This window comes from Crocodylus siamensis, chromosome 12 (genome assembly GCF_052110815.1).
Source record: "Crocodylus siamensis isolate JL-2025a chromosome 12, ASM5211081v1, whole genome shotgun sequence".
NCBI classification, from domain to species: Eukaryota; Metazoa; Chordata; order Crocodylia; family Crocodylidae; genus Crocodylus; species Crocodylus siamensis.
In genome coordinates, this window is record NC_143406.1 from 4066377 (window position 1) to 4084490 (window position 18114).

Sequence of the window (18114 nt, forward strand, 5' to 3'; positions counted from 1 at the left end):
GGATGGAGGGAAGTAGTAGTGGCGGGAGGACAGGGCAGACAACCTAATAATGAAAATTTGTTGTGATCCTGCAAAAGACTTACTACCCTTTGGTTATATAAGAGACCTCTAGACCCTGGAGTCTGACCTTCTGCAGAACCACAGGATTTGCTTTTCTTAAACCATCCCAGCTAGAATTTATTCTGTCTTCCTTAATGCCTCTAGTCCACACCTTTCCTAGGGAAGCCTAGGGAAGGTTATACTGCCCAATAGTTCACACAGTTCCCAAGTTTTACTTGCGATTTAAAAGCAGAATCTTGTCCTATCTGATCTTTTTGGGTTTGGTTACATGTGGGTAGAGCTGGTTGAGCTGTGGATGGCCTACCAGAACACTCTGCTTAAGTCACTTCCCCTTACATATGCTACATCTTTTGCATGGTTAACTAAAGCACCTGGCAGAAAGCTAATACTTTCCGATAGTAAAACCTTGTTTTCTGGAAACTGTCATTTTCCCCACACTGAGTCATACCAAAGCTAGCGAACTGGCACAGCAACCAGTAGAGTTTCTGCAGTCTCTGCAAAAGGAAATAGCTTGCAGAATCTTCTTCCTGACCAACTTCCTTCAACCCTTTCTCGAATCCTGTCAGACTTTCATTTTGGCCTTCTGCCTAGCCAATTCTGAGCTTTAACTATCCAGACATAACCCATCTAAATGCACCCGTCTTCCCTCCCCCTCGCCACTCTACTTCTTGCTTTTATTCAGGCTGTCCCACATACACTGTTTCCCCATCCATCAAGCATACAACTCTTGACCTCCAATTAAAACCCATTTCTTTTAACAATTCCCTGAAATCAGCCTCACTTAGCAGGTGCTGCATCTTGTCAATCAAGATGTAACCTCACCAAAGTAGGAAACACATGTAGGCTGCCATGAAACCTTACAGCTTTCTATAAAGTGTGTAGATCCAAGCATGCTGGATAAGTCTGAGTTGAAGTCCTTGAACATTACTTCACCATGCCAGAGGCAGTCAACTTGTGCGAGGGCTTTACAGAAATCCAGGATAATCAACCTAGCATTAAATCCTCTCACTCAGATGGCTCAAACGGGAAACAAATGGACACAATGACAGCTAAGCACTGTATGCCACAACTGCAACTGTACAGCTGTTCTCTGTATCTGAAGTACAACGCACGTTGAATTCTCTTCTGCAAAGTGTCATTTGGAGTCATTTTTCTTCTCCAAAAAGGAGCGTTTAGACCATTTGCAGCAGTTCCATACGCTCATTAGCTAGTACCCACGGATGTGTGCATTAAATCAAAGGAACAAGTGTTTTTTGTCACAAGTGCATGATCATAAGACAGACAACATGTCCCCTAGAGAGAAACCAAAACCCACAAGAGAGTTAGCTTGAGGAAGTCTCCAGTCAATACAACATTTTAAAGACAACAACAGGAGTCCCATTAGTTCCAGGGGGAAAAAAATCAACCTGGAAACCACAATCAGGAGCACCCAGTATAGTTCAGTGAAGGACACAAGGTAATACAGACGGGGTAGTAGCATTACTACTAGAGTGGGAAGTCTTAGGCAGCCTTAAGATTGCATTTTCGGTTGCTTATAATTTCACTGGACTCACGTTATACATGCAAATTGACTTCCTCAGGCTAAAAATTGTTTGGATCAGTCATATGACAACACAGAAAAGGTTCTGCCCATGTTAACATTTCTGAATATCATCACTGCAAAACCCGAGGGCCCCCAAACTTTAGATCAAGAACTTGAAAGATGGTAGAAAGGTGAGCTTTGCATCAGGGACACAGTCCCTTGACATACCCATGAAAATCCAACCAAATATAGTCAAGGTACAAACCTCAGAGGAAGTCAGTTCACATAAGCTCAGATACTTGTTTGAGTTTCCCTGAATATTTGATCTGCACCACAATCTACACCGAGACTCAGCAGGACTCCCTTGCAATTAGTTTGGGGCTGCTGGTGGGGCTCAAGCCAGGCCCCAAAACAAGTCTACCCTATGTTCTGAACTGCTCCCTGATGCTAGACTTAAGCAATGCAAAGAACAAAAGCTGGACCTGGGGTAGTTGGGGAAATAGAATTAAAGAGTCTAACTACCAGGAGTTGAAGCTGTGCTTACGTGGCATTTCATATTCTGCCAAATACTCAAGGTGAACAGGATGCAGAGTTCTCGTATTGGCCACACCAGATCAGTAGATAGTCACTAAAACCTGTGCCTCCCAAATCATCATCTGTGAAACAGGCATAATATCCCCCCCCCTCAAGATCCCTGTGAAACAATGGGGTAAGTTTAATTATTTTAGACTCGTACTCAACAGCAATAAAGTGTCAAACAAAAGGCCATAAAGAAATGATTGGTCTTCAGTGACATATTCAAAGACTACAAACAACGCACCACAAAGCAATGTATTTTTGTTTTCAGTTCAGTCAGTAAGAGTCATGCCCTCAATGAGACTAGGGGCTTTTGAAATAGGTAGGTAGACAGGGATGGAAAAAAGAAAATTGGATCTGCTCAGTCAGATGCAACTATACAATCTTTACTTATAAGGGGATCAAATTAGTGCTGCTCCAGCAACCTTCATTCTGGCATTTCCTAGCTTTTCTGTGCTCAACTCTGCAACCTTAAATCATTCTACCCACCTTCAGATTAATGCAGCTAACTACCTCTCCCCTACCCATACTGTAAAGTTATTCTGTGCACAGTGAAACTCCAACCTGCACCAAGCATAGAGTATTTTTAAGGCATTTACATTAAATGAGTTTAAACTGATATAGAATGGGAATGAGTACAAGCTGTTTACTATTAATTAATCTATGTTGTGATTCAAATACCTGACTGAAAAGGAGCTTGGGAGGTAGGAAAAAAGCATGATTTTCTGAAATACAAGAAAAAGGATCAGCAGGGGCCTCCTGGACATCAACTCCAGTACTCCGGTTTTTCACACATCCATTAACCAAAGGAAACCCCAAACTGGTACTCCAGACCCTGTCTCAGAACTATAAGGAACAAAACAAGAAATACAGCCAATACCAGCTCCCTTGAGCATCAGGTCAAGGTTCTGCTTCCAGCGAGATGCAAGATGAGGAAGATCTACATTATAAAAAGGACCTGAACTTTCACTCCACAGAAGACAAGGTTAGCACCAACACAAACACCAGGGTCAGCTCTTAACACAAAGAGAACCAATTAAAGAAAGGAAGTTTGGCTCCCAGTCCTCCAGGCTTAAGTTTGGTTATATCCCTTCTTCCTATAAGTGGTTTGTTTTTAATTTATTTTTGCTAGAACGAAATAAAGACGTTGTTAACTCACTACTACTCGCTATCAAAGAAAAAAAACCTGACCTAATGTATTTTATTAGCTTTTAATAATTGAATCTCTCTCCCCAAACACTGACAAAGTGACCGTATTGAATCCATTAGGAGACTCTAAGCCTTACTACCACAGGTGAGCCCAGACATGCTTGCAGTGTCCCAATTTAGTACACAGACTCAGCATTTTCCAATGCCCCAAAGTCAAGTCCCTGCCAGGGTTGTAAATTCATAGGATGACTTTGGTAAGTGATCAGATCTCTGCTAAAGCTCTTGCATTAATTCCTTCTTTGTGAAGAAAGCATTTTGTTTCATAGAATGCCCAAATTCTCTATCCCCCTCCCGCCCCCAAATCTGGAAAACCAGCTCTTAGCCCTGGATGAACTAAGAAAAAAAAAAAAATGCAACAAGGAACACCTTTGAAAGCCTAGAATAATAGTCCTCTTATCTGTACACATAAGTAGTAAGAAGCACATTGCTCACTGAGATTCTGAAATTAAGCTACCAGCAAGCAGAAGGCCCTTTGTTCAATAAGGAAAAACAGTAGCATGGATTTCAGCCTTCATTCTGCAAAAGGATGAAATTCTTGACCTTCCTAAAGACTCAACATTTTAATTAGGAAGGTATCAGCTTACTATTCTTAATGCCCAAATATACTCAAAATCTCCATGCAAGATTAAATCAGTCAAAACTTTTCTGTCTGGAATCTCTTCCTTCTCCACTATCATACATTTCTAGATTTCCCTTTCCCACAGCTTTCAGCCAGCCTCCGTTTGTACATGAACACTCTTAGCTTTTCTATTTTTAAGCATAAGAAAAAAGGTAAAATGTTGGCATCAAGTTTCCTCTCCCTTCCCTCTGCCACAAGGCAGGATACATCCAAACACCTAGGTACAGCTCTTCTTGTCCACAAGATCAGCTTGGGGGGGGGAAGAGACCCACACCACCACATGCTTCTACTACACTACTGCTGTTAGTCTTCTTCCCGCTGCCTCTGTACAAAATGACTGCCTACGAGCATTAAAGCAAAATGAATGATGGTTTGAATAAGTTTACTCTGATGCTCTTGAAGCTATGCCCAGATACACAGATCTGTTCCTTTGGTTGCCGAGACTGAAAAGTGATACAAGATGATGATGGGAAATCTACACCAAGGGTTCAAGAACTTCCTGTGCATCACGTTAGCTTTTTGGGCAGTTTTTTAAAAATTATTATTACAAGATCACAATGACATGCAAGTCACAAAGCAAATGGCTCAGCACAGGCCTCTATGGCAAAAGCATGGACACATCAAGTTGTATAGAGAATAGAAAAGATGATATGGAAAGCCACTGCATGAAGCAACAGTATTACCTTACTTGGAATACCATTTGCAGTACTTATCAGCCCATCTCAAAATGAAGACCACAGAACTGAAGTAAATTCAGAAAGAGATCATGGGAATGATGAAGGAGGTTGGTACTGTTCACCTGAGAACCAAGACTAGTAAAAGAGGACATACTAAAAATACGTAAAACATGATATGGAGAAGGCTACTTGAAAACTTTTCTTCTTGGGGCAAACGGGACAATGAACCTGGAAAGCAGAAAATTCACAACTGAAATCGCACCTTTTTATATGGCTGCACTGCAGAATTCCTTGCCAAAAGGAATCTGCTGAGGCGAAAACCTTACCAAAGAGTGACTGGTCATTTATATGGATAGCAAAAATAGTCAGTTTGTTAGCATTAACTATTTTAACTTTGGTAGGGCTATCAAAGCCTCATGCATCTGTGGTTTCACCACTCTCCAGATGGATGTAATCTAGCTGAGGCCTGACAATGAAGACAGATCATTTCCGATCTGCCTCCTACAAGCAGCTTGCACATTTCTCCGATGACTGGCCAGTCAGCTGACCAGATGCTGGTTGGATTGTGGAGCTGATCTGCTAGGGTTAATGGAACAATCCTCTGTGATGCTACAATCTTTTGCAATAGAACCTACAGATGATTTTGTCTGGAAAAAAAAGTTACACAATGTCCAGAGCATACCTGCAGGGCCTGGTTAACACAGACAGATACAAAATACAATTTAGTAGCTGAAATGGCAATACCAGCACCATGTCACCAGCTAGCTCTCCTCAGGTAACAAGGGCTCTACAGGCAGTTGTTGGAGACTGATAACAGGAAAACAAATCCCTATTTTACAGAATATATAATAAGTCTTTACTAGTATGGACTGAAGCAAACTTAAGGTAGCTGCCAAGTTAGAGCTTGTAAAAATATGCCAACAATAAGCCTCACCAGCACCTAATTATACTGAATTCTCCCTTTACAATGTTCCACCCCATTAACGTAGCTCTTGCTCACAAAGTATTGCTAGGTGTCAGTTTACTGCCACTCATCCATATCAGCTCAAGAGAACCTACTGAGGCAGCGGACTAGAGATACTCAGGAACTCTGAAAAGCAGACTCAGAGTTCAGCTGTGTGGCCAAAAAAGAAATCTTACCTGCTTCTACCTTGACTCTGTCTGCAAAGAAAAGCCTCACTTCTACAGCCTTAATTCTATCAAAGCAGGCAAAATATACCACCTAACCCAGAGTAATGGGAAAATTAAGATACAAAAGACACGGATACCCCCATCATGAAACTAAAAAAATTGAGGGAAGATGTTCAATATTGTTTCATTATTTTTAATTTTGACTTTGCAAAAAAAAAAAACAAAAAACCACACTTAGCAGATTTGTGACTACCACAGTAATCTTTGTTTCGATTAGACTTCATAGATAGCAGGGCTAGAAGGGACCTCACAAGATCATCGCGTCCAGCTCCCTGTCCAAGGGGCAGAAAGTCAGTTGAGGTCACATCACCCCAGCGAGTTAAACATCCAAGCATTTCTTAAAAGGTTTCCAGAGTAGGTGCTTGCACCACTTCTGGGGGGAGTCTATTCCAGACTCAGACGGTAAAGAAGTTTTTTCCTTATGTCCAGTCTAAAACGGTCTTCCAGCAAGTTGTGACCATTAGACCTTGTCTTCCCTTGGGGTGCCCTGGTGAGCAGATGTTCTCTCAGTTCCTGATGCACAACTCATGTACTTTTCTATAAAAAGCCTTTAACTTTTCCTCATGCTGTCTGAAAAAGTTAGCATAAATTACCTGGTTCAGCATATCCAATGCTGTTCAAAAAACAGAATTCCTTAAAAAAAAAAAAATCTCAGTACTAGATACTGGCGTGCATTTCTGGAAGCACCAGCATGTACTTCACAAGATTCCTCATGATACACTTTACAGACAACAAACCACTGGTTCAATACTCAATTTTGTAAGAGGCAAGGACTTCCTGGGATGATATCTTTTATTGGACCAACTATGTACATGGGATAAAGTTAAATAAGCTTTTGAATGCAAGGGATTCTTCATCATGTCTCCCTGATTTGATTTTGTAATCATTTGGCAAGCTGAAGCAAGAGGGATTACCTAGAAGTACAAGTCTTAGTTAGCTACATGTTTCAATCACTTCCCCCGCCATACCTTGGTGAAAGGAAGAGTGTCATCTTAAGTTACACACATCTGAAAGGTTTTTTTTTTTTAAACTAGTGCCAAGAATGCCTAAGAAGGAAAGGAAAAAAGTATACACTGTGCATCTGGTATCCTTCGGCTATTTAGAGATGCTTAGTTGGCTTCCTGGTTCTTCCCCTCCCCCTACTTCTCCTCCCTTTCGTTTCCACATGGGCAAAAGGAACAATATTTAAAATTACGTGGTCATAGAACCACAGACTAATGAGGGAGTTTACAGGCACTAAAAGTTCTTGCAACTACTTTGTGCTAGCAAAGCTGACATTATTTTAAGAGGGCACCACTCTGGCTTTGCTTGCCTTCAAAACAAGAATGGTAGCAACACCTGGAAAAGGACATTCGAAGTTTAAAGAATTCCGAGTTTTTACACAGCTTAGTCTGAAACAGTACATACGACTGGCCAAAAGGTTTGTGCATGTGAAAAAGTGCAAGTTTATGATTTTATTTTCTTACTCTGAGACATCAAAATCTTGTCAATTCATACAATTAAAATAAATTTGCAGTTCTTTTCCACTTCAGCTCAATTTGCAAAAGTGCTTAAGAAGCACTGAAACCTGCAAACTCTTAATGACACTCCCATGAAACAATGTGGAGCCTTTAGAGACACCACTGTATTTCTGCTTGGCGCCACTTGATTAAAAAAAAAAAAATTTAAAAAACCTTTCAATTTTAGGCCTAGGTATTTGACACTTGCAAGCCACTGGTAAAGAGCTTCTTGCACTTCCACAAAAATCTGTGCCAAGTGATGTGACAGAACAGGGTCAATCTTAGTACTTTTGCAAGAAACGGGACTGTCATACTTGGAACCCATCTCTACAAGCCAAAATAGAAACCAAGCCAACTCATATCTGCAATGCAAAAAAAGAAAAAGAAAAGCAACTGATATTTATTCTTCTGCCTTGTTCAGTAGGACTTAAGCTGGAACCTTGTTTTGTGCTTGTGTAGCTTTGGATAGCCATGTGGAAGGTCAAGGCTAAAACAACTAAAGCAGGAGACTGGAAACAGCAACTGAAGGCCAAGCTTAAATGTCTTGAATGGTAGTTTTGTTCAGCTGCCAGATCTTTATTCAAAAAGCTTCTAACATACAACATTTTGTGGTGTGGGGGTTTGTGTTTTTTTTTTAAATTTAGCCTTGTCATATCTTGTTTCTTTTTATGAAGTTACTACTAAAGGCTGCTGGCTCAACACACCACATCTGTGGTTGCACCGCTGAGATCTGGAAGTCACTCAACCAGCAGAATAATCTCATTGTCAACTAAATTCCTAGGCTACCAACCCAACCTTCCTTGCAACTTGTGAACTGCTCTACACACCCCTTGAGGAACTGGCACTCCATGACCCTCGTTCTGCAAAGCAGACGACTGAGGTCCAAAATATGCTTTGAGCTGTAAAGAGGAAAAGAGCAGTTGGTTCCAGTTTTACCCTTGCTTAAGCAGTTAGTTTTGGCTCAGCAGGTACAAAAAGAGAAGTGAACAACAAATTCTGACATGCTACATCACGTTTGTCACAAAAACAGTGAAAGCTTAAGTGACTACAGTTAAAAGAACAGATATTTTTTAGTTGTTACCACATGAAAAACTATGTTGAATTAACACCTACCAAGCAGCATACCAAGTTATCTTTCCTTCTAACAAATATACATGCAACAAATCCACACTGCTAGCTTCCTCTGTGGAAGCTAATGGACTGTGGCAGACTTTTACCAAAAGCAAATTTGCATTACTTTAAACATCCAGTCCATCTTCCTTTCCCCTCCTCATGCTCAGAATCAGTGGATTATAACATCATTGCACGTGTAGAAAAATAGCACTAGCGGGTTAGTCCAACTTCGATTGATATGTGGCTGACCTTTTGCTTCATTCCTCTATTTCATGGCTCCGCTACCCTTTTTTAATTAGTTTCTGATAAGGCCTAAATTATGGCTTTTGCCTTGCTTTGAATGGCAGGGCAGGGTATCATACAGCAGTCCTCAGTCATCTATAATACTGACAAGCCACTTTTAATTCTGACATGCACCAATGCAAAAATAACCAGGATGGGCAGGTAGCAGGGTATCCATTTCAAACTCAGGACTCCTGTCAGCTGAAAAAAAAAAAAAAAAACCCAGCAAACATTGGCTAAAGGCAAACCAACACGATTTCCTTTCAGAATAAGGAGTGTTTTATTTACAGTGGCTCTGGATCACCCTAAGGCAGCCTCTAGATTTGTGTTTTCACTACATAATTAACCCAGGCTGTTACTCTGGTGTCCTCAACCCTTCTCCCCTTGGTATAAACTCTCATGAGAGACAGAGGTGGTGGTTTTAAAGCTAATCTAGTTGACAGGGCTGGAATTCTTGCTCTCACTCAAACTGGTAACCTGCCCACTTCACAGCAAAGACCAAGGCTTAAACAAATTCTTCTTTAGTACAGACAAGTTCTCTCAAAATCAGTGGGAAGGAATCAGAGCAGTTCTGATCACTTCAGGAGAAAAATAATAATAATAATAATAGGATACATCCCCAGAAACCCTGACTTACAGGGAAGTGAGCATCATAACGATGCAACAACAGGGGGCTTTGCACTGTGGCTGCTTGTCCTTGGGTTGGATTAAATTGGATTCCAATAACCCAAAAAGATGCATCCTAAACTGTAACACGGAAAAATAAGCTACTGAGCCAGTTGTCACAAAGCAGCAAAAGAGAAGAAGAAAAAGAAAACCCAGCCTTAACTTCTATCCTACTTTTACTAGAATGTCCACTGGAATCATTTCTCTAAATAAATGTTGCAAAACTTCTGGAAACAGGAACAACTCATTTGTTCTGTAAAGGCCCTTACTGAAGCCCCCCCAAAAGTTATGAAAACTGGGAGATGAGACAAGCAGACAACAGAAAAAGAACAGTCACTCTTTCCCAACAAGAGAAGTGCCCAGTCCTTTGCACAAAGGATCCTAGAAACCACTCTCTCTAAAGCCTCAAAAAATATGCAAGCCCCACTAATAAATGCTCCACCAGACATCTGCAAAAAATGTGATGCCACCTTGACTGTTTGCAGGGGTAGCACAGCCCACTGCATCCTGTTTGGGTTGAAGATTCAGAGTTCTTCCTCCTGCAAGACAGCACGGGAAGCCAACTTAGAAATCAGCTCATGTGGGTAACACCTGCCCCCAACTCCAGCTCAGTAGCAAGGCCATGAGCAAGCACTTACATCCACAGAACTGAAACAGGCCATGGAGACATTGGTGGTCATGTGCCTAATGCCCAGAGTGCCTCCTTATAGGCCTGGCAGAACCTCCTTCACAACTATCTGTACATTTAAGGGACAGCTTTCAGTCATTTGCTTTGCCTGGCATGCCCCAGATACAAAGTACATTTTCAAGGAAGCCGCAATCCAACATCAGCAAGTAGGACTGACCCAATATGCAAATTATCAAAAGCACTGTTCCACTTCTGACACAACTGCCTCCCTCAGAGAAGCCAGGCATAATTCAGACTTAATTACAGCTTTTGAAGTTATAAAAAGCTTTACAAGATAGTTAACCTTACAGGCAAACACCAGGCACAGGGACATGGAAATTTCAGGGGAGGGGAGGGTTCTTTACTACACCCTATTCAACAAAATTTTGTTTAAAATCTCAAGCAGTCACTGTTTACAGAGCAAAGCTAGGCTGATGCTTAGCTTCTTTAACTTAAGAAATTCAAGAGAAGCTTACATATCGAATGGAAAATGGGTCAACCAAAAATGGAGACAAAACAGCCCGTGACAAAACAAGGTGTTTGTAAACTTGCATAAAGCTCGCCATAGTGCATTCAGAAAACAAAGACCTATGAAGAGCTTCTGGGGCAAAACCTGAGAACACAAAAGACAGACCTCAACAGCCTGTGATGGTTACAGATACTTTTACCCACTCCATATGCAACTGTGTCTGTGGCTCTTGCATCAGGCTGATTTCCCATGCAGGTGCTCACCACCACCATTTGCTGAATGCTTATGCATCAACACCACTGCTAGTTTCCACCAGTATTTACCCAACTGTAATACACTTCCCTTCAAATAATGCATCCTTATAACCCACTAATATCAGTTTATATTGATATTTTAGTGAAAGAAAAAGCCAATCACTTCTCCAGCTTGGATTAAACACTTCTAAATTGAAAAGTGATAGGCACTTCAGTTTAGTGGGATCTATCAATTTCCAGATAACTGACTTTGTCCTTGGGTTAAGGCCAAGCCTGGACATCTCTACAACTGGGAGGGAAAAAAGCCTTAAGTTGTTTGAGAACATTATCTGCATTTCCATGTTTTCATGTACTTAGGCTTTATGAAGAAGTCAATGTGAAATTCTAGGCTTCAGATTTTTTTCCATTGAAAAAGTGTCCCAAGGTTAAAAAGGAAAAAAAAAAAAAAAGAAAAGAAAATGCTCCTTGAGACTTAGCAATTCCTGGTCCTAACACCCCTCTATCCAGCACCAGGAACCCTTGCATGAAGCCATGGGAAAAATGGAGATTGTCATCTCTTCCTCATTCAGTCAGCTATTATGCTATTTCCCTCTACAGTCCTCATTGCACGCTCCTCCTCTACTAAAACTTCTTCTCATGAAACTTATTTTTTCTACTGTCTGGCCCCAATCCAATAAGATTCCTATATATTTTTTCCCCATGGCAGTGTGCCCTTTGATTTAGAACTGCACCATTCCTGCAGCTATTGGAACCGCAGCTACAAGACGATGCCCAGTTTGGCAAGTCTACCTTTCTTTGAGAACTTGCATTGCAAGAAATCATGAATGCCATGCACCCACAGACAGTTTTGATTCAATTGTCCATGCAGCACTTTAAGGGAAAAGTGAAGAGGATTAAAGAGGGGGTTTTAATTATTATTATTTTAAGCAAACCAATTTGCCATAGGGTCAGCAGGGGTAAAATCCAGGACTTAGAACAGAGACCTAAACTCAGCTTTCACAAAGTCAATACAGACACTTCATAATTTAAACAGCTTGCTTGCATGAGCATTCCAAAATTAGCGCTTGCAAAAAATACTACAAGGTGAGGGTTGTCCTGTAAAAGTGCCAGAAATCCAGCAAGTGATCCAAGACCCAACAAAACCCATTCTAACATTTTTCATTCAATTTGAGTAACACGACCACAATACACAATCATAGTAGAAAAATCCTATTCTCTGGGAATTTAGTTAATGAGTGAATAAGAAACTGTTTTGGTTTTTCAGTTCACACATGCATGGAGCAGACACTAGAGTGGGGGCCCAGATCCCAATGTTTAGATGCTTGCTCATGAAGGCTCTCTGTACAGCCAGACCTGATCTGGACTGCTCTGTTGCACAGTCAGTCCTTGTAACATGTTGAGCTGCCCCCACAGGAGTGTTGTGTACTCATCCCTGAAGTGTAAGGGTAAAGAATTAATCAGCTGTCCTTTACAGAGCAAAGCAAATGGGCAGAAAGCATAGCTGACAGCAGTATAAGAAGAAACTTAATAGGGCAGCAATACTTCTCTCCCAAAAGGAGTCATTCCTCTGTGCAAGTACTGTACTATCTGCTAAAAATAGACATAAAATCCAATATACTTACAGTGTGTTTTTATTTTGTTTTCCTTCTGAAAACTGAGAAGCACATTAATAACAGATCTCTATTACAAATAGAGGAGTCATGCTTGAATTATTCTAATGTATTGGAGAAAGATTGCCACAGATTAGTAAATTAGAAGAAAGTAAGAAATGTCATGTGGAATTATGACAACATCGCTATGAATTCACCTTAGCTTTTATCACCAGAAAATGGATATCCCAACTGACAGTCTCAGACTAATTGAAAAGGCAAATTTCCAAAAAAAATTAAGATAATGTGTAGTTAAGTTTACATATCTAAACTTGCCTAATGCAATATGAACTGCACAAGATCCCTTCAACCAGTGTTCCCAAAGCATGGGGTGCAAAGAACTAGCCCAGGAACATGGAAGATATACAAACCAGATTATTGGCTTTAACACTACAGGTTGTGTTTGCAAGATTGGTTTAATTCCCCTAAAAGAAGGGCTCAGTTTTCAGATGCTTTGGAAAAAAAACTGCCTTAAGTGGTTAAGGAAAAACAAAACCATCCAAACACTGTTCTGTACAGTTATTTGCCAAGTGGCAAGCGTGCTTGCAATAAGACAAATAGCCCCTTCCCCAAAAAGAATAAGTACTCAGAACAGCACACCAAAACTATGTATCGTGGTATCAGCGTCATTCCAAGCATCACGGCTGCACTTCAGTGCTTCTTAGCTGCTGCAACACAGTCCAACAATTTTTTTTGCAAATGACCACAAGCCATAACAAAGTAAATGGAGCTGCCACCCACTATACAATTTTACCTCCATTTGATTTTAACATCTTGCTCAGGTTTTGTTTACTCGTTGCACACACAAGAAAAAAAGCGATGTTTGAGAGTACCACCAGGACAATTTATCAAGCACCTTGCATATACTCCCTAGTTTACACAGTCTGAAAAGGAAGCTTTTAATTATAGAAGCAATGACTAGGTTGTACCCACTGGAGGACCCACAAGGCTGAAATACTCTCTGACTCCACACACCCTGAAGTATACTTATGGCATCCCTCAGGGCAAAACACTATTTTTTAGAACCAAGAGAGACGAGGCAGGTCTAAGCACCATGTTTGATACTGGTCATCCAACAGCTGGCTGGACTATGCCATCTGAAATGGCTAAGCACCCCAAGAACTCTGAGTCTAAACCCAGTGGGATTAACTTAGATTTTCAATTTTCCAGAGCAGCTAGAACAAGTGTTCTCTGAACTTTTCCAAGAGGGACCTGGGGCAGAGAGAAAAATGTGTTTACCTTTAAAACTAGTATTTCTCACTGAACTTAAAATGGCACTTAGGAACAGATTCATCTCATCCTATGCACATCTACTAAATCCAGCTGACCCAAAATGTACCAAGTCAGCTGAAATGATGGGCCCCGCAGCCATCACGCAACAACACAGCTGCAATGTGTTCGTGTTTCAAGTCCTCTCAAAAAGCAGGGACTAGTACAGAATTTTAAAAAGGTTCTCTTGTCCCAAGCATGAAGGACACATGCCTGGTGATCTCCACTGCTATTAAATATTTAGCATGGCTGACCATTGCTTTTTGGGGTATAATTTAAGGCATCAATCAAATTCAAAATGGCTGGAGACGTGCCTTTCCCCAAATGTGATACTCCCTGTTACAATGTGTAGAGGTAGTCAAGCTGGACTCTTCTTTTAAGAGGCAAAAATTCTACTGAGAAAACCTTCTCTTACCCCCTGGAGAAAGATAAGCTTTAATATTTATGGTACTCAACAAAACCTACTCATTCTCATGAGTTTTTGCTGTGGGGCTGGACCATGACAGAAGGGAGGATGATATCTGTAACTGCAACAAGATATAGGTTAGATATTAAAAAACTTCTACCTATTCAGCTCTGGAACAAATTACCTAACAGTTGCAGAACCCGTCACTAGAATCTCCTAAATGAAAACTAGACAAACATCTGACTAAGATACTTTAGAAAGGAACAACCCAGCCTTGAACAGAGGCTTGGATTAGATGATCTCAAGGGCCTTTCCATCCCCATCTTTCTATGATTCTATTGATATTCCGAATGTTTAACTCCAAGTATGTAAATGAGACCCTGAACCTAGTGCTCTGAAAAGGCCTATTTTATGCACAAACTGAAATAATATGTCTGTTTATTCCTCCTGCCCCTTGTTTAAGCTGGACATACTGACTCCCATTATGTGCTTGTACAGTATTTGGTAACAAAAGAGTCTCAATCTTGGTTAAGGCCTCTAGGCCTTGTGATGACAATATATTCAATATCATTGTGTGTAAAGCAAGTATAAGCTCCTCGTTACCCGCTGCTTTGAGGGGAAAAATGAAAACCGCCTCAAGCTTCTTGAACCTGTCAACGTGACAAGGACTCAGATGCTCACAGCATAGAAAAGATCTCAAAACATGCAATATCATTTTACAGCATTTTACGATAGCGATCAATAGATCTAGCGATCCACAGATCTTCTATTCGGGGCCTTTACATGTTCACCTGGAAGAATTACACTATGACAGCACCACTTTTGAATCCTATAAGTTTGTGGATACAGGGAGCTTCATGCAAGGACCAGAGACAGGTTGCCTTAAGCCAGAGGTGGGCAAGTATTTCAGGTGAAGGGCCGCTTACTGAGTTTTGACAAGCAACCAGAGAAGATATATATTAATTTTCTACATTTTTTAGGGGCCCCGCAGGCTGAATAGAATGGCCTGGTGGGCCGCATCCAGCCCACGGGCCACATTTTGTCCCCCCCCCCACCTTAAGCAGATTCTGCACAGACATATAGACCTGTACAGACCAATGAGTGTAATGTAAGATCCTTGGTCAATTTCCATTCCTAGTCTTGTGCTTATTGATATCTTAAGCAACAGTAAAATTACTACTCGTTTATTTTAAAAGTATTCAAAACAGCTTTCAGAGATCGAGGAAATGCACAATTCCATTCACAAAACACTCCTCAGATGTCCTCGCCCAAGCCTGCTCCCGTCATTCCCGCAACAGGTTCAACATCAGATGCTCAACAGGCTATGGAGGTAACCGCGTCCTCGACTTGCGTCCTCGCGAGGCTCAGCTCATCCTATGCACATCTGCCAAATCCAAAACATACTAAACCAGCCCAATCACGTGTGAACCTAAAGCCACCATTCAGCGATCACAAATCAATCATGGATGCAACGCTGGCAGCCCTTCTCTGCTGGACACGGTGCCTGCGTAAGACAACCAGCCGCTTAAACGGCAAGGGTCGGACCCGGTGCAACCTCACTAGGTCCCTTCCAACCCTGCTTTGCTATGAATTTCAGTCACAGGCCGGTTGATGCAAGCGGCATTTGTTCTTTGGTGACAGTGCAACTAAACAAAACGCAGAGGATCGGACTCTGCAGAGACTCGGCACATCCAGGCCACTAAGGCCAAGATGAAGAAACACCCTGGGGGTTTGGTTGGCTGGTTTGGTTTTTTTTCCTCAACCTCTGAAGTCTCTCCAAGAAGCTGGGCTTTGCAAGAAGCTCCACCGCCCTCCCCTCAGCACCTGCCTCCCTGCGAGCAGCCAGAGCCCGGCCGTGCCCAGCCCCGCGGCTCAGGCCGGCCCTGCAGGCACCTCTCCTCGCAGCCCCCGCCAGGCGGGACCCCGGGAGCGCGGCTCCAGCCCTACCAGGCCCCCCCTTACCATGATGTCTCCGCGGGGCGGGGCTGGGCGCTGGCGACTCCCGGGGCCGTCCGGTCTGCGTCTAAGCCAGGCCGCGGCCCTTCCACTTCCGCCGTTGCCTAGGAGTGAACATCCGGGTCACCGCCGCCCGGGCCCGGCCCCGCCCCTCGCCGCCGCCCGGGCCAATCAGAGCGCGGGCTGCCGGCCATCGCCAAGTATGGAGAGCGGCCCGCGTCCTGGAGGGGAGGGGAAGGAGCAGGGCGGTGGGAGAGACCATTCTTTTCTCTGGAGGAGGGAGAAATAGAAAGAAGCAGGGTTGAATGGAGGGATGAACCCAACTGAAAGAACAACCCGAGTCTTTAAATGGGTGGAAGGAAATTAAATCAGGGAGAGGACACACCAAGGGGCTGAGGAAGAAGGGGAAAAAGACAGGAAGAAGCAACCAACTCCAAGGAGTGGGGGGGGAACAGAGCGACCAATCAAGGAGGGGAACAGGGAGGCCCGGGAGAAACCAATAGGGAGGGGAATGGGGGGCGCCGGAAGAGACCAATAGGGAGAACGGGGGGGGGGGGGTGGAAGAGGCCAATAGGGAGGGACAGTCCAACGTTACACATCCCAGTTTCAGGTTCAAGGTGGCTGGTCCTGGTGCAGCAAGGTGCTCAGGCTCTCTGCAGACTCTGGCAGCCCATTGTACAGGGATTGTGCACACTGGGTAGTGCTTTGGGGTAGCAAGGGTGAAATCTGGGGGGGTCCTGAGGCAGGTGGGGGGTCACTTAGGTTTTTAATTAAAAAAAAGAAAAAAAGACAAGTTAGCAAAGTGGGATTCTCAGGCCTGCACCCGCTGTCGCCCCAGCCTCCGTCAGCAGGAAGCTCGGGCCTCTGCCACTGAGGACAGAGCAGGAGCTAATGCGGTAGGAGGCTGTCGCCCTCCTGGGAGGCAGCGGGAGCAGGGATGAGGCGCACGCCCTGCTAGTGGTTCTCGGTGAGGTGCTGATAGCAGGCAGGTGACTCCCACCTCTTGGGTTCATCCAGGCTCTAGTTTGGAGGGAAAAACAGGCCAGCCTGTTCCTGGTACCCTGAATCCTGCCCCTGTTCCCCTGCCTGTCCCTGTTCTGTCTTGTACTGTCCCTCCGAGCTTCTCATGCAAGTCTCCCTCCTTCCTCCACCCACTAAGCTCTGATTTGTTCTCTTTACTTCTAGCCAGTTCCAGTTTCTAGCCAGTTCCAGTTTCTACCACCTTTGCCTCCCCATTTCAGTACATCTCTTTGTCTAGCCTGATCTAGTTCCCCACTCCACTGTCCCAGTCCCAGTCTTCCCTCACTCCACTGTCCCAGTCCCATTTCACCACTGCTGATTCCTCATCCTAAATCCTGCATTCTGACTCCCCAATTCCCCCTGATGCTCCTTGTCCAGCCAATTCCAGTCACTCTGCCTCCCTCAGAAAGCTTTCTTCTAAGTTAGCCTGGGTGCCAAGAGGGCAGAAGGTGAGAGCACAGGAAAGACACATCTTTAGCCTCAGACCTAGTATCTGGCTCTAAAGCAGCTTGAAGATCCAATTTTAGGGAAAGTCCTGCTTAATCCATGAATTGCTGGGATTTAGTAAGCTCAGTTCCATAGGCATGTAGGACAGACTAAACAGACTTAAAACTTTCAGAGCAGATGAAACATTCATGGAATTTAGCTGCCAGACTCTAGCAAACCTTCCCCAAAAAGGTGCGAGCTGAGCTTTGGAAAAAAAAAAAAGTTTATAACTCGGATAAATTCATGTGTTTTCTTTTTTCACCCCACACACATCAAAGGCATATCCCTGACACCTGATGACCACACCACGTGCTAAACTGTAAGCCTCTGCTTCAAACCATTGAGGTACTACAGCTTCTCAATGAAACAATTGTATGAATGATTTTTACATGAGCAGAGCACAAGAGGTCCCTTTAATCTCATTCTGGGGAATATCTGAAAGTATTTAACAAAACTTTTCCCCCCAAAAAATCAGCCTGATGCAAACACCTAACATAAATTCCAGTGCAAGCCACTAGCATTTT

At 42.9% G+C, this 18114-nt stretch overlaps 1 protein-coding gene across 2 annotated transcripts in view; it reads right to left on the bottom strand.

The window, feature by feature from the left end:
* Positions 1-16246, bottom strand: part of CAPZB (capping actin protein of muscle Z-line subunit beta) — a 91424-nt gene extending 75178 nt beyond the window's left edge. For both annotated transcript variants that reach the window (XM_090023202.1, XM_090023201.1), the window contains exon 1: positions 16091-16246. In XM_090023202.1, the coding sequence (XP_089879328.1) occupies positions 16091-16093 (3 nt within the window). In that variant the 5' untranslated portion in view covers positions 16094-16246. The remainder of the gene's footprint in view (positions 1-16090) is intronic.
* Between the last annotated feature and the right edge of the window lie 1868 nt (positions 16247-18114).